The sequence below is a fragment of the Mercenaria mercenaria genome, chromosome 9, assembly GCF_021730395.1.
Source record: "Mercenaria mercenaria strain notata chromosome 9, MADL_Memer_1, whole genome shotgun sequence".
In the NCBI taxonomy this organism is placed as follows: Eukaryota; Metazoa; Mollusca; class Bivalvia; order Venerida; family Veneridae; genus Mercenaria; species Mercenaria mercenaria.
In genome coordinates, this window is record NC_069369.1 from 11,840,962 (window position 1) to 11,867,125 (window position 26,164).

A 26,164-nucleotide genomic window follows, 5' to 3' on the forward strand; every position below is an offset into this window, starting at 1 on the left:
TCCAAAATTTCATTGTCTTAAAATCACTAGCATGCATTCCTCTAGAAGCGACGTCTGCTGGATTGGAAGCCGTATCTACGTGTCTCCATTGGTCTCGTGACGTCACATCATGAATTTCACTTACCCTATTTCCAACAAAGGTTTTGAATCTCCGGGTTTCGTTTTTAATATATCCAAGGACAATCATAGAATCTGTCCAGAATGTCACACTGTCAATGTTTATTTCTAGTTCGTCTGCTACTAGCGTATAAAGCCGGGAAGCGACAACTGCTCCTGAAAGTTAAAGTCTTGGAATAGATGTCTGTTTTATTGGCGCTAGTCGTGATTTTCCAGCAACCAGAGAGCATGAAATCAGGTTCTTTTCATCTTTTAATCTCAAGTACACGCATGCGCCGTAACCAAGTTGAGAACCGTCGCAGAATACATGTAACTGGGCATTATTTAAGGTTACAAAGTCCTGTGGTTTAAAACATCTTCTCACAGAGACAGATTCTAAATATGGAAGAGTATCTAACCATTGTTTCTACTCGTACGTATCTTTTTCAGGGATAGGATCGTCCCATGAAAGCTTCTGTCTACATAGGTTTTGTACTATAGCCTTTGCACGTAGAGTTACTGGTGCTACAAGTCCAAGGGGATCAAATATGGAACTGACGATGGAAAGGATGCCGCGTCTTGTTATTGGTTTTTCACTTACTTTCACTTTAAATTTGAGTTCATCTTTTTCTACATTCCACTGAACACCGAGGGCACGATCTACTGGCAAACTGTCACTCTTGCTAAGATTCATTATAGATGGCGCTCGTTCTGACTCTGGGATAGATTCAACGACATCTCTCTTATTGCTAAGCCATTTCGTCAGACGAAATCCTCCTCTCCTTAACAATGACTGTAAGTCTGCGGCTAACTCGATTGCTTTCTCATCAGAAGAAACTGATTTTAAGCAGTCGTCAACGTAAAAGTTCCTTTTAACGGTGTTGACTACCTCTGGTTTATACATATGTGCGTTATCCGACGCTGTTCGTATTAATGCATATGCTGTGCAACTTGGGGATGAGGTCGCGCCAAATAGGTGTACCAGCATCTTATAGCATCTAGGTTGTTGAGTCATGTCCCCTTCAGGCCACCATAGAAACCGTAGGGCATCACAATCTAAATCTTCGACACGGACCTGATGAAACATAGCCTCGATGTCGGCTGCTATAGCAACGGGCTCTTGACGAAATCTGATTAAAACGCCAACCAAGCTGTTCATAAAGTCGGGTCCTTGTAGAAGTTGACTATTAAGGGAAATTCCTTTGTATTTGGCGGCACAGTCAAATACAACTCTCACTTTTCCGGGCTTATTAGGATTCGTCACAGGATGATGGGGTAAGTACCACACGCGGTTACTATCAGATTCAAAGTGTGTTACCTCCTGTGCATGTCCTTTCTGGATATAGTCAGTTACTGATGCTGTGTACATTTTATGCAACTCTTGATCTCGTGCTAACTTCCTCTTCAAATGTTCGAGTCGCGCATGCGCAAGAGTCAAGTTGTTAGGCATTACTGCTTTCTCGTCACGCCATGGTAATTTCAGTTTGTAATGTCCATTTTCATATCTCAACGAAGAGTTCATAGTGTTTAAAGCTTTCTTGTCTTCTAGAGACATTGAATTTCTTTCTACTTTCACTTTGTCATCAAAGTCCGTAGTCCACATTTTCTCAAGTTGTTGTTGTAACAATACATCAGCTGACTGCTGAAAATTTACATTAGCTGATTTCTGTGTTGTAGTGTCTGTAACAGGTCCACGCACTGCCCAGCCTAGTTGAGTTTTAATGGCGTAGGGTTGATCATGGCGGCCTGAACGCACTTCTAAGGGTATATGTGCCTGTGGTGCATCTGTTCCAATAAGAAGTATCACAAAGCTAGAGTCGATTTCAGGAGTTTCTATCTTAGATAAATATGGTAGATCTCGGATGTCAGCGTTTTTCGCAGCAGATCTAGTTGATACTGGAAGAGATTTCACTGACCAAACTTTTCTCAACGTAACGTCGTTACCACCTGACGCCGGTTGCACGTGCAGCTCAACTTCCTGTCCTTCGAAGATAATACCGGAAGAGCTTGCTGTAGACATCTTGAACGTCACAGCTTTGGAGGGTAGGTTCAGCGTTTTCAACAAGCGTTCATCACATAATGTTTGGTCAGCTCCCTCGTCAAGCAGAGCATAAGTCTTGCAGTACGTCCCACTTTTACATCTTACAAGTACAGGTATTATACCTAAACAGTTCTTCACATAAGATCCGCTTTTAGTTGCGCAATTTACGACAAATTGTTGATCTGTGTCTATCTACCCAACTATGTAAAAGAAAGTGGTGTCTAGATTTACATTCTGTTACATTGCACCCAGTAGGTTTTCTACAAACGTTAGAAAAATGTTTGCCCTTTAAACAATTGAAACAAAGTCTGTTCTTTTTTACAAACTGTTCCCTGTCATTTAAATTCATGGCTGTAAATTTCGTACATGAAGCTAAATCTTTACAACTACCTGAACAACAATAGCACTTACGTGACGGCTTATACATAAAATTGTTTACTGCACTATTCGTAGCAAAACTGACAGCATTATTTCTACGAGGTGCAGGACTTGGCTTTGACTTAAAGGTTCGATCTTCAACAATCTTACCATGACTCTTCTCATTTGCAAGGTCAAGGCCATATAGGGAAGTGGCGATTCGAGCCTTTTCTTCTACAAATTTCACTAGATCTGAAAAGCCCGGTTCCCTACCAGACTCAGTAATTGAGTGTGCAATATCTACCCATTTACCGCGGACGTGCATAGGCAAACGTCTAACAATGCGACGTAAGTTGTCTGTGTTATCTATGTCTGACTTAAATCCTAACTGAGACAAAGTAATTTCACATTTTCTCATCTCAAGTGCTAAATCTGAAAGACCATTAGTGTCAGACGCCTTTAAGGAATGACCATTAACAATTTTATCTACATAAGTTCTAGCAATGTTATGTGGCCTACCGTACCGTGAGTACAAAATGTCTCTTGCTCGCTTATAACCTTCACTTGGACTCAGTAATACACAGTCTTCTATTGCACTCTTTGCCTCTCCGTCACAGTATTGTATCAAGTAACTAAGTCGTAACCTGTCGTCACGAACTTTACAGTCAATGTTTGTTTCAAAGTTATTCACAAATTTGCATTCTTGCATAAAACCTTTGTTTTTTGCCGATTTCGGGCATGCACAAACAGGGAAAAAAACGTGTACAAACAAGGAGATTCTCGTGAGCACGCGCTGTTGGTGAACGTTTTGAATATGCTGTTGCGGGTCTAACGTAAGCAAATTATGGATCCCGGATCAAATTTGGCCGAAGTCGAAAGGTCCGAGATTTATGAAATCTTTTCATCTGCATTTTTATTAAAAATATCATTTTTCAACCTAACTTTACTTTAACTTGTAATAAGCGCTACCTCTCTTGATACGCGACTGAATTGACGTTCCTTATTATTGTATTATTACGCGTATTTGACTCGAAGTAAGTTTACACGCCGCGATTTAATCCCTGAAAATGATAGGCAAACAACATTTACAAAAATACAATTTCGTTTTCCAAATTAATTTGAGTCGAGAAAGTTGACATGCTAACTTTAAATCTTACACTAAAACTTTTAAAAAATGTTTGTGTCTACTTTACACATCTATGCAGTCTAGTGATGGTGTGTAATGTAAAGCATAAACACGACGAAGCGTAAAGTTTGAAGGATTTTTCCATAGTTAATGAACATTTGATGAACAGAAGGTATTTATTATATATTTTTCAATTTATTTGTAGATCTCACCAACCATGTTTGAGTTTATAAATCCAATCTAAGTTGATCATATCAATGTTGGAAAAATTCAAATTTTTGTGTTTATCAAACTTTGATCGCGATGGGGTGGGGTGCAAAGCAAAATTTTCTAGTTATAGGCCTAGAGATTTCATTTTTAACGACATGAAGAATATAGGTATCGATACCAGTTTCTATAAAACGATAATATTTACATTTAAAAGCGTAAGGGACAGACTATTTATTTAAACCAAGCAGAATTGTGTTCTGTCGGCACCTCACCTGCACATTGTGTAAAGACAGGATGCCGTGTATGCGCTTTTCTCATAATTCCGAGCCTCTAAAGCTAAAGTTCCTACCGATATATCGGAAAAGGGGGGAGTCATGCTTATTTTACATATATTTGATATTAAAGAAATTACCACAACAAGAATGTCCGTTCGACATGTATAAAATATGCACTGTTTCTGTATGCCCTGGAAATGCATAAATAAAACATGTGTCCATAACAACCTGAAACGGCCGACTTCGATCGGCTAATGTCAGCTGAATAGTCTTGTTTTTTTTCGATATTTCCAGCACTTAAGTTGTGTTTTTGTGCAAGAATAGCGATAACACACGTTTGTTTCGTGAAACAACATCTGCAGAATCCCTCGGGCTATGTTGGTGCACTCGCCCTACGGGCTCGTGCACCAACCAATCCCTTGGAATTCTGCAGATGTTGTTACACAAAAAAACGTGCGTTAACCCTACAGTATTCCAATGTTGAACCGCTGAATCTCAGGAGCTCCGGCTTTGGTAAGTTGAATCCTTCTTGTAACGTATTTGCCAGCAACTGAAAAGCTGATTCTATGCTAGTGTCTGTATTTCTCAAAACGTTAGTGTCTGTATTTCTCAAAACGTTAGTGTCTGTATTTCTCAAAACGCTCGTGACTACATTCTCAGATGGATGCGCGTTCTGACTCATTGATCCATTCTTATGTTGCTCCGTTACCAAATGAGTGTTGTTAGGTGTATTTATAATTACACAATCGTCGTGTGCACTTCTTGTGTTCTTATCAGACTGTTCATGACCGGAAGTGAAATCATTTACTGTCGTCTGCTTCACATATGACGAATCTTGCACGTGCTCACCAATTTCTTCCTCCAATGCCTCGTGCCAGACCGATTCTTCAATACGCGCTTGCTCTAATTCACACTGATATTCAAGTTCTTGTTGTTTAATTTCTATTTCTCTGCGCGCCAGTTCAAGCTCGTGTTTTTTTCTAAGAGAATTTAACTTTTGCTCAGCAATCAAACGTTTAGCTTTGGAACTCGCAAGTTTCGTTTTACACGTTGATGACGCATTGCTAGAAATTTCGTCATTTTCATTATACTGGTTCGATGATTTCCATTGTTCATATCTTTCCTGAAACTCTGTGAAATTATTATGATAACACTCATAGGATTGTTCTAGATTTTCACAATCGGCGGGTTCGTCACATAAGTCTAGGCACTCTAAATGTATGTTCTTGAAAGCGTTGAATTTGTCGCACAGTTTCACATACAAGTTTCAACAAGATCATCATTATCATGAGAAATCATGTATTGCTCCAACTCCTTATACAGTTTCGTCAGTTGCGCACATTGTGCTGACCTTGACCGCTTAAGTCCTTGAAAGGTTTTATTTTCAGAGTCTGTCATCTTGTATCCAATGGTATCGTCACTTTTTCTTCAGTGGATCTACATCAACCGCTGGATTCGAGCATTCGATTATTCAACGATTCGAGAATTGTTCTGGGACTTGGATCAACTCAGTGACTAAACGAGAGATGCGCCTTTACTCTTTTATTTCTCTAGTTATAGCGATTCTCTGCAAATACAAACATACAAACAACATTCATACAACGCTCACCAATTATACATATACTCATATAAACAACAGATGTACTTTTAAACATATTTCACATCAACAAAACTTGCATTATCCAATCATGCAGAAAATTAAAATTAAAGTCTATATATTCATTTTATGTTATTTAACAAATTCAATATCATAACTTTGAGTTCAATAATTACGCTTTGAATAAATTAACAGTATTTAGTTACCGAATTTGGTCTCTTACTCATTAAGTCTCATCAGAATAACTTATGTCCACAGTTAACGATCAGTTCAGTTAACGTTTCAAAGTCTGGGCGGAAGTATAAACAACTATAACGTTGACGTCAATGAACGCCGCAAATTATCGCGTGGCTGAAGACGCCAAACAGACGTCAAATAAATAGCGTCAGATACAACAAATATTAGAAACTACATTTATGTTTCTAACACTGTGTATGAACTTTTAAGCAAGACTCTTATTAGAGAAACCTATATTAGCCTATATATTTTACTGTGGCTAGGTTTAATATACACTTTGTACTTGTCAGGTGTGACATTACACCCCCACACATTAACTGACCATTTTTATCATGTATACACACACCTTATTTTCATCTCATATTTCCATTGTACTTTTCCGTGCTGATAAAGTATCAGTTTCATCGATGTCACCCACAAGTCTAAAAATCTGTCAGAGATCTCAGCTGTAATATAACGTGGAGGTCAGGTGGACGGATGTTCCAGTTGCCTAGAACTATCATGGTAGCTGTGTCAACTGTGGAGGTTATGACGGGTTTCAATGATTTTGTTGTTCCTATTTATAGTAAAGTAGAATTATTATAGGTTATTGGTTTTGTATCGTGAAATAGGCACGAGTTCTTATAAAGATGATTAAATTTGTTATTTAGCCTGATTAAAACAAACTAAAAGTTTAGTCGTTAAAGAACATCTAAACATGCATCAAACCGACGTCATATGACGTCACGCACCCGATATGTGAAATTTGAACTCAATACTGGCACTGATGATAAACCCGAACAGAAAATGAGGTTTTTTACCTGTAACCTTTTTATTTCTGCAAATTGTTATCAATGGGTGGTATCAAATTAAAGCTTAACATTTGCTGAAAACTTTACATAATTTTAATTTATATTTAGTAAGCAAACTCCCACGAAGTGAGGCCCTGAAAGGGGTATGCAAAAATTGGGACTGTACGAACGTTGACTGATGATAAATTCGACCACTGTCATTTCCAAAAATGTCTTCATAGAATTATATTGAAACTTTCCCAAAAATGTTGCAACAGTCATTCCGGATCCAGTAATGAAAAGTGACCCAATGTCAGGCCTTCATGTGTTGACGGTGAGCATGCGCAAAAAACACCCTCTTCCCTCGTTCCAATGCGTGACTCTAGTTACCTCCCCTAACGGTCCGTCCACAGAGTCACAAGCAATGACTATTTTAAATCGGCGTGATCGAGGTTCTTCAGTCTTTCAGACATGATTGCAAGCATAATAATGATTTAATGGCGAAAAGAAAAATATTTCTGAATAGCATATTTATTCTTGTGCTTGTCTTATGTAAAACAAGATAGATCTATGTCATCTCATGAGCACTTCGTAGTACCTGAAAGTCACCCGCTGACCTACATTATCGATTTGTTTTTTTAATGTTTCTCATTGCAGAGTTGGTGCAGCCGTTCTGCGCCTGCGCGGAATTATTATCCATTGGAGCGCACGGCAAAATTACTCATATTTTTGCATGTCCGCACGCATTTAGAGTATCAAATGCATAATATACTGACTAGAGGTTAGGGTTAGTAACACCATGGTTACAAAATATATACATTTAAGATATTTTCTTTCAAATTTAGTTAATCCGGTATATACCGGAGTCTGTAATATATCACAGGTGCACCAACTCTGTATTTAGTCACAGCCTTTGTTTTTCCCCATTGCTGACGTCACAGCTTTATTACGTCACTATTGGCACATTTCATTCATAGTCAGGTACCGGATGAGCACAACGTCTCGGGCTAATTCTAAATGTATTAGCGCAATATTATTTGTACATTTACTACGATCTAAAGTTAAATTACAAAATTTGAAAACAAAACAGATATTGGGAGAGATCTATTCATATATATGTTCATGTGCTTGTTCCTTCACGCACACCCGGAATAAACTTCGGTGAACAAATCGAGTACGACTTCACACTGTGCTAAATGCTGTACGTTCATGCATATATTTGATAGTTGTTTGTCTATAGTTTTTTAAGCAGAACATGTCAAATAACGTTTCTGTTCACGAGATAAATGTATTACATACAGCAAATTAAAATATTTCTTTCGTTTTTCATACTGTGAAGCTTATAATTTATGTTCATATTTTAATCACTTATTGTTACGCCTGTGTTCGGACGTGGCTGAGTTGGACGTATTAATATCAGACTGAAATGAAATGAAAGTGATAATTACGTCACGAGTTGGACTAGTTCCACTGTAACTTAACGGAGTTTATAATTGAGTATGTAGTAATATAGATCATTACTTACTTGCTTAAAATAGTCCCGATGACTAATGGGTGTAATTTTCCAGTCTAATAAACTGCGAAGTAACAACGCGTTATGTGAAGTGATTGATATTTCAGCAAAATGATTTTTTTTTTCGTTTTTTTTAAAATGTGAATTCAACTTAATACATATCGGCTAGAAAATCAGGTTACGTCAAGACTCGCTGTCAGTGTGCATGTATGAGTCTTTCTGCTCAAACCTGAATAGATCAAAACATTGAATAATTGTCTTTGTAGATATGCAAGTAACGACACTCCAATAACTAAGTCACTATCTCTAGCGTTGTACTGGCGACTAATAATGAATTTAAAAGTTTCATTTGTGAATAATCTATAAGTGTTACATAATTAATCACATTTTAATGTAAAGGAATTATATTCATATATTTTAGATCAGCTTTCAACAAACAGTTTAAGTGTTATCATTTTTTAACTTCGTAGACTTTTCTTTAATGAATAAAAAAACCTGTTTCACTTTTATGCTTTTTCATAATATGAAGAAGAGTCAGAAATAGAGCGCTCTAACCATTTAGTTAGCTTATAAATTATTTAGTTTCAACCAGTCCTATTAGTAGCTTTTTTATCGCTGAATGAAATCAGTGAAAAGAACAAGAATCGAACTGTAGAGGATGTTGCACTCTGAAATGAAATAGATTTCACATAAACTGGAAAAACGTAGTTGTAAAATGAAATAAATTAAGTTTGTTATGGTGACTCATCCCTTTTTCCAACCCATTTTTAAATGCAATAAGTTAGACAAAGAAATGTAGTTGAATACATGTACCGGGTATACGAGATGTGGCTTTGTTACGATAAATCAATTCCTCCGCGACGGACATTGATGTGATATGATGAATAAACTTTAAACTTAAATATAATTATACACTTAGGGCCAAACCATTTCTTTCATGCTGTGGTAACCTAAATAGACGTCGGTTTCATGCATGTTTAGAAGTTCTTTAACGACTAAACTTTTAGTTTGTTTTTGAAAGTATGTGCATAAGAATGGAAGACAATGGTCTCTTAACACAAGTGGGCTGACAATAGTTGTTCTATCAGTGCAAGTGACCTCCCAATAGACTTGGTCTCTCAAGCAAGGTTGAATGTACATATAATTTTATATGTATTGTTTTCAGACAACAAGCAGGCGAACGTATCTTCTCTAAATGAGTTAGTTTCAGTATTCTACAAAAATAAGGAATGCGGACATTTTTTCTTTATGCTAGGTTAAAAAGTATGAAACCGTTTGAATGTGTATTTTATCGCTGTCTTCGAAAATAGCGAATTTGTTTGGGAAAAACAGTTTTATTAAGCGTGATTAAGTAGCTTTTGATAAGTCAATATTGCACTTCTAATGAAATTTAAGATCATATCTAAATGCAAATTAAACACTGGCGATTTCAGGAGTCCTTACGTTTATAGTTTCATTTTTGAACAGTGATAATCTTATTGGAAAACATTGTAAAATAGGTATTTCAGTTCAGTAAACACATAATACAATACTTCAGTGCAGTGCGTTTGTACATCTGTCTTCCTTTTGCCTTAGCAATTTTCGTTTTAAAAGTAGATATAGACCATTAAACATAACTACTGGTGCTTGTCGGTTCAAAAAGATGGCTCATATTATCGGCAAAGTCATGAAAGGAACGAAAATATTTCTCAAAATAAAGTGAAAATTAGAAAGAAGGAAGAGCTTATGGCTCATGACGCCACTAATTTCATCATCCTTAATGACTTACTAGTTGCCAGAACAATAACCTCAGTAGCAGATGTCTTATACGGATTTCAACTGTATATAAACAAAAGTGATAAATAGAGGATATTACATGAGTGCCCTTTCATATTGAATCTATTCAACGAGTTTAGTTTAGTTTATAGTAATTCATTTTAGCTCGATTGTGATGAAAGCTTATTTTAAATAAAATTATGCCCAATTCTTTTAATAGACTGTTTGGTTAAAAGTTTGCATGTAAGCAGATTTCTCAGATACTACCAGGCTGAATGATTTAAAACTTTACGTATGTTTTCAGCATCAACAGCTGATCATATAACTTGTTTATACTTTTCAAAGATGGCTTCTATTTCAAAATAATTTCGTATATTAAAAGGAAATTATTGCAGAAGCAGAGGAGAGCGTTGTGACCAGCTGTAAAAGGATTGCAACACTAAAGAAACAGTATGGTCATAGTCCCTTCCTACAAAACGTTTGGTTAGATTTTTTTTTTTTTTTTTTTGTTCATGCGTATTTCTTCATGTTTAAGCCATAAAGTTTTCTTGAAATGGCTTTTATAGACTTTGTTTACTGAGAATCATTCAAGTCTATTTCGTATAATCTCTATCATTGTAAGGATCCGTGTACAATTTTCCAATGCGGTTACTGAGTGAATCATTAGGGATTGGTATGTTTGAAACACTGCTGAAACTATTCTATCTTATCACGCTAGTGCAACTGAAAATTGCAACACACAACAACAAATCAACAAATTTCTGTAAATGTAAATTCAACATCATGTGATGACACTTACATCCTGTTATAAATGTTATAAATATAATAAGTCATCAACCCTCTGCATGGAGATATGTAAGTAATTAGAAAGCATACTGACACATCCACAGTCAAGCCATATTCTCTCAAGTGATCCGTTCTTTTAAAATGATGCAATGCGCTTTTCAAAAGCCGATCTGTCAATCTTTTGTGCGTAATTTTCCTTCTAAGTAATAAAACAATGTTTCTAAATGAGTCCATTGAAATGGAGAACAAAATCAACATTTCACTTCGCATGCAACTATTTAATACATGTTACATTTCTTTTAATATTCATCTCATGTTGACGTATTTTTTGAAAAAAACTCTGAATAATTTTTTGTAGTATCAATTCATTTTTCTGTTAAAATTAATATCTTGTTACAAAATTGACTCTTTTAAGGAAAACATTATCAAATGAAAAACCACAAGTTATTAGATAGAAATAATTTAATCATTTAGCTGTCTTATAGATTGATTTGTTTCAACCAATCCTGCTACTGAGTTTTCCTAGTGAAATGTTCTACGATAAATAATAATAAAGTACCAGTGAAAATGAGGATATTACCATATCTTTTTTTGCGGCATGTTGGCGCGTTCGAAGAGAGCCAACATGCCGTAACAGCTAGTGAGAGCACCAACACGATAAATGCAATATGTGTCGTTCGCAGGGGCGCCAGCATGCCAAGTCAAGAATTTGCCGTTCTGGGGTGTTGGTGCTCTCCAAACTTGTCTATACCCCAGAACAATATACCGTACATATGAAATTTATCATTGTTTCCTCACGGACAGTAAACTTGATTGTTATATAAAATAGACTTAGTAGATTTGTTGATGTTACTCGTCCGTGTGAAGAGTATTCTTCCAATGAATACGGAAACTTTGTAACGAAAACATTAAAAAGTATGTGAAGTAGTTTGACACTAGATCAGTAACTCTCATTTCACACCAGTATATGAAATGTAATTGAAATTTATGGGATAGATCTTTATCTTTGATAAACAATTTCCTCCACTTGCATCCAACCACTTGATGTAACCTAATTATTTATAAATGTCTTTCAGGTTGCTTGTACATTTGGAAATGATACACTTTTACTTTAACAGACGCAAGTTTTATGTATAACACCAGCACTGCCTCCTAGAAGAGGTCGTCAAAGTATTTCCTAGCCTTGTTTCCGGGCAGCAGGCAGGCGGACAAAATACCTGCTATGTGATGTTCTAAGGAGTCTACTGATACTGGGAATCAAGACCTATACCTGTTCTTTTCAATGCCTGACCATGCCATGATAAAACTCTACATAAGCTCTGGAAATGTCCGTTTCCATTGCTTTTTTAGATAAGATGTCAATTGCTAAAATTTTTCTTTTGGTGATGTGTCGTTAATTATTGCAGATTGGTTTCTAATGTAATTACAAGTAGCAAATAAATTTAAGTTTCACAAAGACAAAAAATCAAAGATGTCGTCGCTTTGCAAGGTTCTTGTTGAAAAGTTATTATTTTGGAGAAAAAACGTCCATCTAATGCTTTCCTTTGCATCGTTTTGAGAAAAAACGCAATTCATTAACATTTATTTGTCGTAGCAGTTTTCCTCTTTAAAATAAGACTTAGGCAATTTATGCATGTTATATATTTTTAGTTTCAATTTATAATTAGCAACATTTCTTTTTATAGTCTTATGCTTAACATAATAAAGAAGGAAAACAAGAATCGAAATCTATAGATATATATGTCAGTTTATAAAGTAATTAATTGTAGCCAACCCTTCTTACAACTACTGCGAAGTTTTTATCATTTTTAGGTCTGCGTACGTTAAAAATAATCATTACCACTAATATTTTCAATCGGGGTGAAGAATAAAATTAATGTATAATATCTGTAGGTGTAAATGAGTATTCTCTCCGGGAGTAATAAAGTGTTAAGTTGGTATATATGTAACTCATTGCATTTGAATAATTTTTAGTCAGTAGGTTTGTCTTGACATTACTCTTATATGGAACTTGTTTTCGCGATAGAGATTCAGTAAAATACGATCTGTTTTAACTTGTTCAAACAATTTTCCCTATATATATATAGCTTTACCATTTTTAGAAAATCAATGTAACAATTCCGTTTTGGCTGTTGTGTACATCACTGAGGATTGGTAAAGTGTATTTCGGTGAAAAGGTAGATCAAATATGTTCGACATGACAGCAAATTCCGCAGGAAGTGAGTCAATATCAGCTTGTGCTGAAATGGATACGCACTATGAAAAAAATAACATCATATACATTGCCGTTATCCATACCTCTATGTCATAAAAATAAATATCAGAACTAAAAATGATTATTTTGGACGAGATCTCATGCCCTTTCATGTCAAAAAATGGCAGAGAGGTGGGCAAATCTTGCCTTAACTGTCTCTACTGCTTAAATTGAAAGTGCCGGTCATTTCTAACCTCCTTCCTCTGTACAGCTGGGCATTGCTAATATCTTTTGCACAAAGGGGAGAATATTTCTATTAACTTTACGCAATAGAGGTGTCCATCTCTACTAACTCTAATAGAAGACAAAATTCCTACTACTTCTATGCAATTGAAGTGCCTCTAGGCAACAGAAGAGACCATCTCTACCACCTTTAGGCAACAGCACTGACCACCTTAACTAACTTTACTCGAACGAGCTTGGCATTTCTACTGCCTTAACTCCAAAAGGTTTGCATCTATCGCCTCCAGGAATTGCTACTGCTACTACCGTTTCTCCAAAGGATTAAACATTTCATTGTTTCTACTTATGTTTATCACTGCATACACTATCAAGACATACAGTAAATACGTTTAATTTACAAATGGTTAAGATCACGAGGGTCCTCTCTTGGTTACGGACATTCAGCAGATTTTATATTTTTGTTGGTGGTATTTTTCTTTATTTTGATTTATTTGTCATTTTGCTCATTTGGAGATTGTGATGTGGGAAAAAGCGGCAGGTGCCCCTCCAGGCATTATTTAAGGCATGGGCAGTCGTGAGTGACATGCCTTCGACTAGTCCAAATAATATGACATTTCGGGTATACGTGATAACTTTTTACTGTCGCTGTCTCGTCACAGGGGTGGCAACTCTGAAATAGTACCAAATGATAAAATAATCAATCCCATAAAGCCGAACAGATTTCATGAGAAACATTTTAAAATTATACTCGAAATTCAAATTCCTCCACTCAAAGCTAATTGTTTTAGTTATTCTTGTTATTCGTTGTTCGGCGGGTTTACACTTATTTATCTTTAAGCTGATTTAACAGTTATTTTTGACGCCTGCTGACATGTATGATACTTCTAAGTGTAATTTTTGATGTCAATATTTTCGCCGATATATAGCAGATCGCATGATAGTTGATAGCATGCATTTATTTTTGCCACTTGCTTGGAATTCTACACTAAAACATACTCATCTAGATTTTGCCGATAATAATGTTGCTATTTCATATATTTTGAGTTCTTACACAACTATGGTGCTGTCCTGAGTTGTGTGATCTCCAAAGGCTTGCTATCAAATTGTAACAGCAGAGCATAAACCATTAGTGACACATTTTCTATGTACAGACTAGCGTAACTGAGCTAAATGTTACTACACATATTAAAACTTGCATAGCCATGTACATGAAATATTATTTAGATAATCATTGCAACAGGTGGGGTTTGAATATAAGTGAAAATAAAACTACAACAATGATTTTCGGAAACGGTCGATTCTACATATACGAAGTTAAGTAAGAGAACGTAAATTCATTACAAAACTAGGTGTTAATCTGTTTGAAAATGAAAGCCGGACTCAAACCCATGTTAGTAGGATCCGCCCTAATTTTTTCTTCAATATTTGGGGGACACATAACGCAACCGACAAAGAAACGGTACACGTATTATTTTAAGACGTGTGCTAGTCGTAAATAAGTCAGGAAATAGTTCCGCCCTATTAGGAGCATTCGGTCGTCTACCAATGTGCGTATTCCGGAAAATTAATATTATGAAATATTGGGAAAATATGATATCCGAGGAAGATTCTTCAATAGTTTTTAAAGCATACATAATGCTAACAAAACGATGCGGATAAAATATATCCTATAGAATAAAACACTGGGCTACCTATGTAAAACATACCAGAAGAGCATGGCTTTGGTTATATATGACAGTCATGGGCTTAGAAGCAATTTTTTTTTCCATTAAACAACGAATTCGTGATATCTCTATCAGTCGTGGTATGCTGTAGTAAATAATTCACTGCGTCTTTAGTCATATTGCAGCTATAAGCATAAGATCGAACACGAACAATATCAAGTCAAGTCAATTTTATTTACAAAGTCGGTGGTACAATAACAATATAATATAAGCTCTTGAGAGCTTTTAAAACCGACTTAAAGCCATCTGATACCTGTACATAGGATAAGAAACATAGTTACAGTATAAAATGCATGATTAAATGTATTGAAATCCAAGCATAGGCACATGAAATACAAGCAAAAGACAGTTAAACAGTTTTAGCTATGGTTAAAACATATAAAGAGCACATTATATAACTATAGCACCCATAAGAGTGCTGAGTAAGCATTATTTTAGAAAGCACTTAGCACATTGCAACAAAAGTGTTGAACTAAGCTGGTAGAAAAAAAAAGCAAAGGTAACATAATAGCAACTAAGGTAAAATCAATACCAACTAGGGTGGCAAACGAAGGATAAACACTGGTATATGGAAACACAACATTAAGCTTTAGACATTACCTGCAGCCAAGGAACTCTTTTAAATAAATATGTAAATTATGTGATGCAAGCTGGACATGAGCAGTTTTTACCATTCCAACTGGATATAAACGTTTTAAACTGACTGAAAGATGCTTGCTGATATTCGTTCGGAAGAGAGTTCCATAGCTTAGCAACTGAATATCTAAATGTTTGCTTACCATACCTCTCAGTTTTTGGATGAGGAATTTCAACTATATTCTGGTATCTAAAACTATAAGAAGAATTTTTGTTATAGACAAGAACATGCAAGTAACTAGGGCCTTCACTATGTAATATTTTATAAGTTTCTAATTCTATATTTTCTCATTCTTCTAATTTTAATGTTGGTAAACCGGACAGTATCAGATCTTCATAAGTTTTTGTATAATCGTCATAAATGAATCTTAGAGCACGTTCCTGGATTTTCTCAATCTTCTTTGTATTTGTTACATTAGTAAAACTCCAAGTAAGGGGACAGTAACTAAAGTTTATCCACTTAGCTTTTGCATTTGGGACAATGAGGTTTAGTTGGAAACTGATATCAGTGCTGAAATTTACCAAATTTTAGCACAGTGCAGGATTATTTGTGGGAATGACATCCAGCAGACTTGGATCATTGGAAGAAATGAAACAAGTGGTAGTTACAATATTTGATAAGTCAAACATTTCACATACATCTCTCAAAATGACATGACACATTTTTCAACTACCAATTTGAAATAATTATAATTCATATCTCCGATGAATACAAATTGATCATAATGAGATCTGATCAATTGTTTGAAAAAGGTCATTATAACAGTGACTATCCTTTGTAGATGGTTATCTATACAGTCCAGCAATAAACCATTTTAAATTGTCTATGATTACTTCCACTCCTACTGATTCAATTACCTTGAACTCCAATTTTGGTTTCCTGTCACCAGCCAGATCCGACCGTATGTATGCTCCAACAACTCCACCATGTGCATTCCTGTCATTTCTCTAAAAATGATAATTGTGTGTCTACAAAACTTTCATCCAATTTGGTTTAATTTAGAAAAAGTAGGTCAACTGTATTTTCTGCAAAAATTCTTTAATATGACAAATTTGTATCGCAAACTATTTATGTTCAAAAAGGCACACAGAAATTTGTTCGGATGTATTTATGTAAATCACTTAATGTGTCGAACACATCTAACTTAGATTCCAATGTCGATTCATGAGATGTGACGGATTGAAAGCTTTCATTGCTAAAAAATAATTTGTGACGTGAAAAGAGTTACAAGTATTGCATATCCACGGGTCTGTTGATTTTGCCAGTTCTTGGTATTCATTTGGGGAAATGCCTGCATATTTAATATGACACCAATAATAACATTCCTCACAAAGCACTGCTCTATGGTTCTTCGCGACCGGCCTTGCACAATAGCCACACAGGTATTTAGGAGAACCTGGGTTTGTTGCCACATCTCCAGCAAGTTATATCGAATAAAGTTTTATAAGGTTCCACAGTGTAAATGGCTTTGATTTTATTCTTCTTGTATACGTAATAATTATGGTAGTAGACTATGACATGTATGTCTATACAAGAATCATCTTGCAGACTGCTTGACAGAAAAGTACCTCTCTGGTAATCAGACCAGTTTGTCTCACACGTTTGAAACAATTTCAGATTAGGTGCGTTTAAAGTATCAGGATACTGGTGAACGACAGACAAATTGATGTACGTTCCGCTGTTTTCATAAGGATACTGTGGTTCGTTTCCCATATACCAGCAGAATCAATGCCAAGCGGTGTGAAATGTTCATTTTTTACTATTTATGTTTTGGCAGAAGTAGATTTCAATGTTACAATTTCTTGATTGTATACAAGACAGGAATTATAATCTGTCACTTTCTAAATTCTGGGCTTAATCTGTTTATAGAAAAACACACATCGAGCTAAAAAAAACTCTTTAAATCATGTTATACGAACCAAACTGTATCAGAGTTTCATTTTCTATTAGTTTGACCTAAATACAGAGATTTAAGAAAAAAATTCTTCAGACCATATTTATGTATTTGGCCTACTCTGATAATATTCGGACTACTAATTAATCCTACCCCAAAACCTTTTCTTTTTAACCTTTCAAAATATATTTACTATGCAAACAAAATCAGAACAGCCATCATAAAAGACATGTTGACCATTTTGTCATGTGTTTGTTTCATTCCTCTTCACACTTTTACAATTATACTCTCCAGAAAATATACTTTGACAATTGTTAACTAAACAGATAATTATTTTACTCTTCAGAGAATGTATTTTCATGTTTTCTCTCTTGAGATAATATTTTGTATTGTAATAGACATTGTAAAATGTATAATGTAAATAAAATCTTTGGGATTGGTATTGGTGTTGGTATTGGTGTTGGAAAAAGATTATTTGCGATAGAAATCATTAAGTTAAAGAACTGACTGAATACAATTTTGACCACTTCAATAATTAAATCAGAAACTGCACCAATAATTTCATCATTTTTAACAATTTGACGACGTCACACTAATGATAATGCTGTACTTGTAATAATAAGATTATTATGACTAATTAATGACATGCATTAATTATACGTTATATAGTGTCGATAATATGTGTGAGATTTGTTGGATACGGACCAAACCTTTTACTGAATAAATAAACTTTGCACGCAACTGTATCTTGCCTAATGAAATAGGATGGTAAAGTTACTGATATTTCGATATAATGTCTGCAGATACGGACATCGTTGACAGCGTTACAAATATAGTACTTATCCAATCAAACAAAAATCATTCAATAAGAGTCAGGTCAAAATATTAGAGACAAACACACACAGAGTATTTCACATTGAATAAAAAGGTCAACAACCACCTGTATATAGATATTCGAGTAATTAACAAGGTATATGACACTTCTTCAGCTGTGTCATGAAGTGTCACATAATCTCTTCTTTCTATTTGTATATATCGATCCCAGCAATCAAGAATTTAGGACTCTTTGAACATTCTTGCACAAATGATTGCAGACTCTTTTGGACTACCTAAATGGAGTCCCCTCAAAAGTAATAAAATGTTGTATTTTGACATATCTGCATAATTATGTGACTTCTTGTGCATAGTCATTATTTCGCAATGAGAGAAGCATTTTGAGAAGCTTTTGAAATGATGAACAACCTACATGTTTTCTTACAGGTAACATTTCTTTTCTTATTATCAAACTGTCGGGTAACAATTTTGTATTACACTCAGTGTGACTGAATATATATCTTTATATAAACTTTCAGTGGTTTCAAGTTCTCTATTGCAATCAGTACATGATTTTATGATTGATTTGGCGCTCGTTCGTAATATAAAAACAAATGTTGTATAAAAGAACAAAACCTAATAGAAACACAGCAAGAGTCAAGAATAACAATTTGGTCCGCTTAAAAGTTAATTAGTTTCAACCAATTCTACTGTTTAGTGAAGAGCGATCATAGCCGAACTGTACTTGTACGAGGTGATATTCAATTAATGCTGTCACTAAGGATCTTAAATAGAAACCTCTGTAAATGACAGCAAGGGAGTTCCATGTACTTGATAATAGATATTTACTTAACATACCTCCGAAACAGTTACAACCGATTGAATTATCCATTGTTGAATTATACACACCCTTAAACAGTGGTTATATTCCGTTACTGTAATGAAATGTGAATACAAAATAGAAAATCAAGGCCAACATTAAAGCCCGCGTTTTGTTATGGGTATCTCCAAAAGAGATAATTTCTGAAGTTTTTTGTATCCATGGTAGTTCTGTTGTGACGTTAACATCAGTTTTTCGTTGGGTTACAAAACAAATCAAAGATCAAGACAGTAACAAAACGGACAGTCAGAATACGATGGACGGTCCCTTCTGAAATTCTTAGTGTGAGCTATATGGGAAATCTTCTTCAACCATATTCCTAACGGAGGAAATGTTTTTCTTGTTGCTGCAACAATAAGCCTGACTGGATGATTACACATTTCATTACCTCAGTAAAACCGAGTCAACCATCGATAATATATGTTTTATCCTAACTCATAAGTGTTTACATCAAGAAATTCTATATGATCAGTATCGTAACTCTGTTTTTGTCTTGGACGAATTTAATTATTACACTATTTGCAAATCCGGTTATTGATAGGAGCTTAATAAATTTTATATGTACAATCTAATACTTTCTTAAAATGATAACACTACGATATTTTTGTGTATCGCAGGGCAAAGATAATTCCCTGATATGACAATTTATTTATTTATTTATTTATTTGGATTTTACGGCGCACCAACACAGTATAGGTTATATGGCGCCAAACAGGACTACAAATTTTGGTTCCACATCTCATTTACATCGAAATAAAAACATGAGGTATGGAATCACAATTTGCATACCTGCTGGAATCACAGAGTTTCTTTAAAACCAAGTGTTAAGACCCTATTAGTCGCCTCTTATGATCATGCAAGGGTAAGACAGTGGTTCCAATTCTTTTCATACACAGATCGTCCCAGAACCACATGGGGCCCTGATATGACAGGGAACCCAACAGATGATGATACCTTTAGATCACACTTAACATACTTTACTACAAAGAATGTACATACAAAGTCAATATTACAATTCTACTGGAATGCACTTAAGAATTGGGGCTTTCCTTACCTTAGCTTGTTTAGGGGGATTGTTTTGACCGTCAAACTAATTTGAAATCATAAAAGTATCTGAAAAGTTATAGACATTTTTCAAAAATGAACATTGGAAATATTTTCTAACCCTTTACCTTTCCTTTATATATACAAAAATGTATGCTTGGTAAAAGTAATTACACCTCTGCACAGTCAAATTTATTTACATATCTTTATAAATGGTGACTGTAAATGTATGTAAGTTAAGGGTCTTTAGAACTTGTATTTGTAAAGTAGCTGCATTCAATTCAAACCTTATCCCATCATCCTTTACAACTCGATGAATAGTACTATCTGAAAATCATCATACTTTAAACATAAATTCAGAATGATCTGGACATACTGAACTGTAACTGCAAAATCAAGATACATCAAGTAATATCTGTTCCCTTTTTTCGGCTGGTGATGATGTTGTGTGAAAAATAGTTCGCGTTTGAAATCGTATATTGTTCGAACATTTTTCCGTATTCGTTCAACATTGGGGCGGGTCATCCGAACAAACAAAAATGTCTATTTCATCTAATTTGAACATCCAGTTTTCAGTCAAAATGACACTATGAAATGATTGAAAATGTACATATTTACTGGTTTCTTATATCAAAGGTTAGATTCTCCCATATTCCTCTCATTGTCACAAGTACAGCTCGGTTAATTGCCATTTGACGCGGCGAACAAAACCAATAAAAGGATTGGTTAAAACTAATTCATTATAAGCTGACTTAATTGTTATATTGATTCACGCTTGCTTTAATTCTATGTAATATTTTACTTTAATACTTGATTTTCTCCATATCGTAAATAATAAAGAATAGAATATGAGACATGGAAGTGTCAACGAACTCTAAAGAAATATCCATTTCGACTGTCTTTTTTCTAGATCCGACATGTTATTTCTTCTTCCTTTACTACAAAATAACGATCAATTCTAACTGCTATTACTGTTTAGGGGCGACTGATCAGTTAAAAGGATGGTATTACTAATGTGTGTATTCAAGAGGGAAATGCATTTTTTCTACTCTTCTTCACTCGGGCACGGAGGCCCCTTGTATATATGTAACTGTACTGTACTGAAAACTCTTCATTTAAATCTAATAGTATATCAGATAAATACATTTACCACCTTGTTGATCAGAATATCAAGCAGGAGTATGTTTGGTTCACACTTTTTGGATTGCAATAAATGGAGTCCTCTCAAAATGAGCGTACTGAATGTTGTATTTTTATGTAACATTACTTACATTATGATAGTGGGTTTTTTGCTGACTTTCTATAAAGTGTTTCTAAAAGAGAAACGCCTTTTGAAACTCTCAGCAATTTTATTTATTTATTTATTTATTTATTTATTTACAAAATGGCATTCTTATCAAATAGGGGACTCTTTTTTTCGGAATATTTTAGTATCCAGTATTACGGGACAATTCCAATTCTTTTTAATTCTAGGGCTCGGACACTATTGCAAATAAAAACACTGTACACGTTACACAGTTCTAAACCTATAGTATCATACTAACAATATTAGCGTTTTTGCAACAGCTAGTCAGCGGCCCGTTTATTATGATAATATTCAACATAACAGAGACTGACAGATCCGCGAAGAACATATACTGGTATACCACAGAGCACTTATGCAAGAAGGAAACATTTATACATTGCCATTGAACTTGCAATTGCTCGATAATGGGATTCGAAAGAGTTTGGTCCTTTCCGTTGTTTTTAAACAAAAGTCTTGTCGTAATACCGATCAGCCGAGACGGACCGGAATACTTAAATGGGACACCTTCCTGTAGCCTTTTTAATGATTCTAAGGCATATCTCAATAGAATAACAATTATTTAGTAGCAGAATTTATATGTTTTTGGTGTATAATTTTCATATAAATATTCTGCTGTTGCAATTTTGTTATTATTCAAGGATACATTTAGTTTCAAATTACGTGCAAATGAATATATTCATTTTATTGCAGAGTTTGATATTTTTTAAGACAATCAAGTATACAGTATTAATTTTCAGAAAGAAAGTAAGACTCAACGTTAACCATTTAGTCAGCTTGTAAATTAATCAGTGTCAACCAATCCCACTAGTGTTTTAGTGGTTTTTCCACCACTGTATTCAGTGACATGGCCACAGCAAACATCGATTAACCACACTGAACAAAATGAAAATATGAGGACTTTGTTTTCCGATACGAGAAGTTATATCATTGAAAAGAAAGTAAATAATTTTGGTAACTAACCCATTGATGAACAGTTTCATGAAGGTTATAGAAAGAATGCAATATCAATCTGAAGAATACATATAAACACATTTTCAAATGCTTCTGCCACACCAGTAATTTATGACATGTACTTTAAAATCATGCGATGTTTGTTTCTTCGATAAACCATTACATTCTTACATCCGTACTTGATATAACAATTACATACTGTCATATTTCCATCTATACTGTATCATTTTCAGGTACTCTGTACCGTTTGTACATTGACCAAAAACAACAGTAAATACAGTTGTATGTAGTCAAGGATTAACACATGAACTGAAACAATTATTGTAAATTAATTTTTGTTGATTAAAAAGTTCTTATAAAAATGGACAGTTAATAAAATATTATGACTTAACCTATGAGTTTTCGCTTTGCCTTGCTGCTGCTGTTTGTACGTGATACACACTGTCCACTGGTAAAATAAATGTCACATCTAGAACTGAAAAACTTTCAGTCTTACAGTTGAATAAAGTATTTGCACTGCATTTATGTATACAATATCAGTGTGTAGAATTTTAAACCTAACACACAGCAAGAGAAACATGCAAATTAGTACAGACAATAGTATTTACAACATATCATAAATTGCTTGTTTTAAAGACTTAATTTAAATAGATTTTACCACAAAGAACGGCTTCGTGACGTCATTGATATTCTACTTTTTCCACATGTTTGACATCGTGGGAGTTCAGTAATGCCATAAAAAATTAATATTACACTAGTGTACTAACATGCTGCATCGACATCGTTTAAGTATAGTAGACGTTAGTCGAATGAACTTTGACTATAGGATTGCAGTAATTCAACAGAAAATAGTAACAGGTGATAAAAAGAATATTACATTAGCGTCTTTGCACACAGAATTTATTAAACGCGTTGAGTGATATATTCGGTGTGAAAAGACACTGATGCAATATCCTCTATCTATTGAATATTTAACATCTTCATGACGTCAATGATATTCTCTTTCTTTTGCGTTATTCGCGATTTTTATTGGAATATTTTTCACTATGCGAAAAATGTACTATTTTTTTAATATTATCACATTTTTATAGCACTGTTCATGTGTATGTATGTTTGAAAGCTCTTTATTCGAAATGATACGACTTCATATCCAAGACATAAATAATAAAGCCAAACAATATATACGGGTTTATATATTAAACATTTTAAATTTGCTAATTTTCAAAACTAAAGGATCTATCTATCTATCTATCTATCTATCTATTTGACTGGATGAAAAGTACTCTTATTTCGGGAATACATGCTTCATATACATAGTATGTAGTTTTAGTATATTCTTAATATTGCCAATGATGCTCTAGATTTGAAATGGTTTACTCATGTACGGACGCAGGACAAAAAGAATACAGAACGGTAATCTTAATATCAGAGTTTTCTGAGATACACAGGAGCTATACCATATGAGCCGCGCCATGGGAAAACCAACATAGTGGGTTTGCGACCAGCATGGATCCAGACCAGCCTGCGCATCCGTGCAGTCTGGTCAGGATCCATGCTGTTCGCTAACAGTTTCTCCAATTCCAATAGGCTTTAAAAGCGAACAGCATGGAGCCTGACCAGACTGCGCGGATGCGCAGGCTGGTCTGGATCCATGCTGGTCGCAAAGGCTCTATGTTGGTTTTCTCATGGCGCGGCTCATATATAGTTCTGTATATGAAAACTGCTCTTTTGGAAATTAACGCATACAGGAAAGACCTTCCAATTTAGTTATCTCGAAACCAATGTTATTCAGCAACATAAAGGGTATTTGCTAAACTGAGCATTCTGTAAGTGACCATCAGCAAAACGGCTGCCAATGTGATCTGGCATTTTAATTTGTTAAATCTTTTTCAGTTGAAGTATTATGTAATAAAAATGATATTGTCTAAAAAGAACCCGTTTGTTTTGCAGAGAAATGGTGGGAACACGATGATATCTGATTCATCGATGGGGAGTACCCCCACCACACGATCAGTAAAGAATTTATCATATGCCTAGCTTGGTATTTGCTCGTTGTTTAAAGAAACCGAAATAATGCGGTATTCAAAACACCCGAGTCGTTATTTAAAACACTCTAGTTCATCAGTTACTGAAATAACTGCAGTGAATGCAATTTGCAATTTTTCCAAGACATTATTTTATTGAAAAAGCATATTTGGTATGATCAACTTTCATAATGCTTACCTTTGTGTGAAACCACTCTTAGTCTGATATCTCCTTCCAGATTCATTGCATGAATGCATCTGTCTATGGCATTAATACTGCACGAAAAGAAAAAAATTAAACAAAATAAAATCGACAGAAATAACAATTACTCGTGCCGCTTTGCAAGCTGTTACGTTGAACTGACATAACACTTATTTTAGATATAATCAATGAAAGCCTATAACATTCAAGCATTTTAACGAAAGAAAATATTTTTCTTTTATAATTTGTTAGTATAAATTGTCTACTTAACATTTATTGACACTTCATGTTTCTTAAAAGAAATGTATTATTCTTGAAAAACAGCTCTGTCAAAAAATGTTTGCAAGAAATTGAATGTTAAAATTCCCTTATTGAAAATACTAATTTAATTTTATATTCACACATATTCCGGTCTTGAGTTGATCCTTAACGAAACGAAACAAAAAGAGCAGCAGACTGGATAATCGACTTTTGAATTCTATTTTAAGGAATGACTACAGGTATTCAAGTAAAGCAGTATTTGTATTGGCTGGAATATTTTTAAAGGGAAAGTAAAATATAAGATACATATTTCATTCCTTACAACAAAAGTATAGTACACGTGTGCTCCTAACAAAAGAATTTTTGATGGGATATATTGTTTTCTCACTCAAACCGTTCTAAAACGTACATTTCAAAACGCTTGAAACTCATCGTCTAACACATTGCAAAGATGTCATATTTGTTCCTTTACTGGAATACTTAATGATCTAGTCTAGCGACCGACCTCTGTCTGCAGTCTATGAGAAGAACCCTCACATGAACGATTGACTGAAAATTTGTTAACTAATAGGTATCCTACGTATAGAGGCAATGTTTCAATAAAAGAGTGTGCCAGTTTTTGTACATTCTTTGCCTAAACAAGAGTTACACATTTATTTTCACTCTTACACAAATTCTTTGTCCAGCATTTAACAATATTGAATAATTTGTATATATGTACATTGATCTCATCAAGCTTTGGATGTATGTAGCGAACTTGATATGTAAAAGGGTTTGTAATTGTCTTTAATAAAAAGGATTTATAAAAAGGTCATTCAGAAGCATAGAATACAAACAAGCAAAATAATAATGGATTCTGGTTGACTGAATCTGTTCAAGAGAGGTAATGAAAAGTGCAATTTCACAGATATATTAAAATTGTTACGCTGAGGTGATGGTATATGTAATAGAAAGAGCATTGAAACTCAAGGGTAAACGATTTGTATGAGGGGGCGTAGCCCCCGAGTATAAATTGTTTACCCGAGAGTTTTAATGTTCTTTCTGTTTTGTATCATAGCCATCCATATAATTATGGTAGTTGTAGGCGTTTCACATTGCCATATACACCAGTTCAGTGGGTACTTAATATCCTTGCTTTACAAATGTGTAAAGCCCAGGTAAAATAAACCAATGCTAGAGCAGAAAATCAATAAAATACACTTCGCTGTCTACAGTTCCAGACACGCTG

General features: G+C 34.6%; 2 protein-coding genes across 4 annotated transcripts; both read right to left on the reverse strand.

Moving 5' to 3' along the window:
- Window positions 1–523: 523 nt before the first annotated feature.
- LOC128546124 (uncharacterized) lies at window positions 524–13,236 on the reverse strand. The gene is made up of 4 exons (XM_053550402.1): window positions 13,212–13,236; window positions 4,574–5,236; window positions 2,464–3,151; window positions 524–2,237 (listed from the first exon to the last, which is right to left on the reverse strand). The coding sequence occupies exons 1-4, from the start codon at window positions 13,234–13,236 to the stop codon at window positions 524–526; spliced, it is 3,090 nt and encodes a 1,029-aa protein (XP_053406377.1).
- LOC123546466 (uncharacterized) lies at window positions 11,143–25,135 on the reverse strand. Of its 3 annotated transcripts, XM_053550804.1 has the most exons (5): window positions 25,077–25,135; window positions 24,673–24,749; window positions 16,419–16,508; window positions 15,709–15,756; window positions 11,143–13,870 (listed from the first exon to the last, which is right to left on the reverse strand). In XM_053550804.1, the coding sequence occupies exons 2-5, from the start codon at window positions 24,729–24,731 to the stop codon at window positions 13,837–13,839; spliced, it is 231 nt and encodes a 76-aa protein (XP_053406779.1). In that variant the 5' UTR covers window positions 24,732–24,749; window positions 25,077–25,135; the 3' UTR covers window positions 11,143–13,836. The 3 variants fall into 3 exon arrangements, with proteins under 3 accessions (XP_053406779.1, XP_053406777.1, XP_053406778.1); XM_053550802.1 differs by lacking the exon at window positions 11,143–13,870 and having other exon boundaries at window positions 14,759–15,756; XM_053550803.1 differs by lacking the exons at window positions 11,143–13,870; window positions 25,077–25,135 and having other exon boundaries at window positions 14,759–15,756; window positions 24,673–24,904.
- Window positions 25,136–26,164: the final 1,029 nt, after the last annotated feature.

What these genes read in the sequence shown, in the direction of transcription:
- LOC128546124 (XM_053550402.1), bottom strand. Translation starts at nt 13,236, where the DNA reads ATGCCCAGCTGTACAGAGGAAGGAG. An exon ending in CAGCTGTACAGAGGAAGGAG is followed by an intron (nt 5,237 to 13,211) that starts GTTAGAAATGAC and finishes ATAATTTCACAG; the next exon opens with AGTTTCAGGAAAGATATGAA. An exon ending in AATTTAAATGACAGGGAACA is followed by an intron (nt 2,238 to 2,463) that starts GTTTGTAAAAAA and finishes TGTACTTGTAAG; the next exon opens with ATGTAAAAGTGGGACGTACT.
- LOC123546466 (XM_053550802.1), bottom strand. Translation starts at nt 24,731, where the DNA reads ATGCATTCATGCAATGAATCTGGAAGGAGATATCAGACTAAGAGTGGT. An exon ending in AAGAGTGGTTTCACACAAAG is followed by an intron (nt 16,509 to 24,672) that starts GTAAGCATTATG and finishes TATCATTTTTAG; the next exon opens with AGAAATGACAGGAATGCACA. An exon ending in AACCAAAATTGGAGTTCAAG is followed by an intron (nt 15,757 to 16,418) that starts GTAATTGAATCA and finishes TTCTTCTTATAG; the next exon opens with TTTTAGATACCAGAATATAG.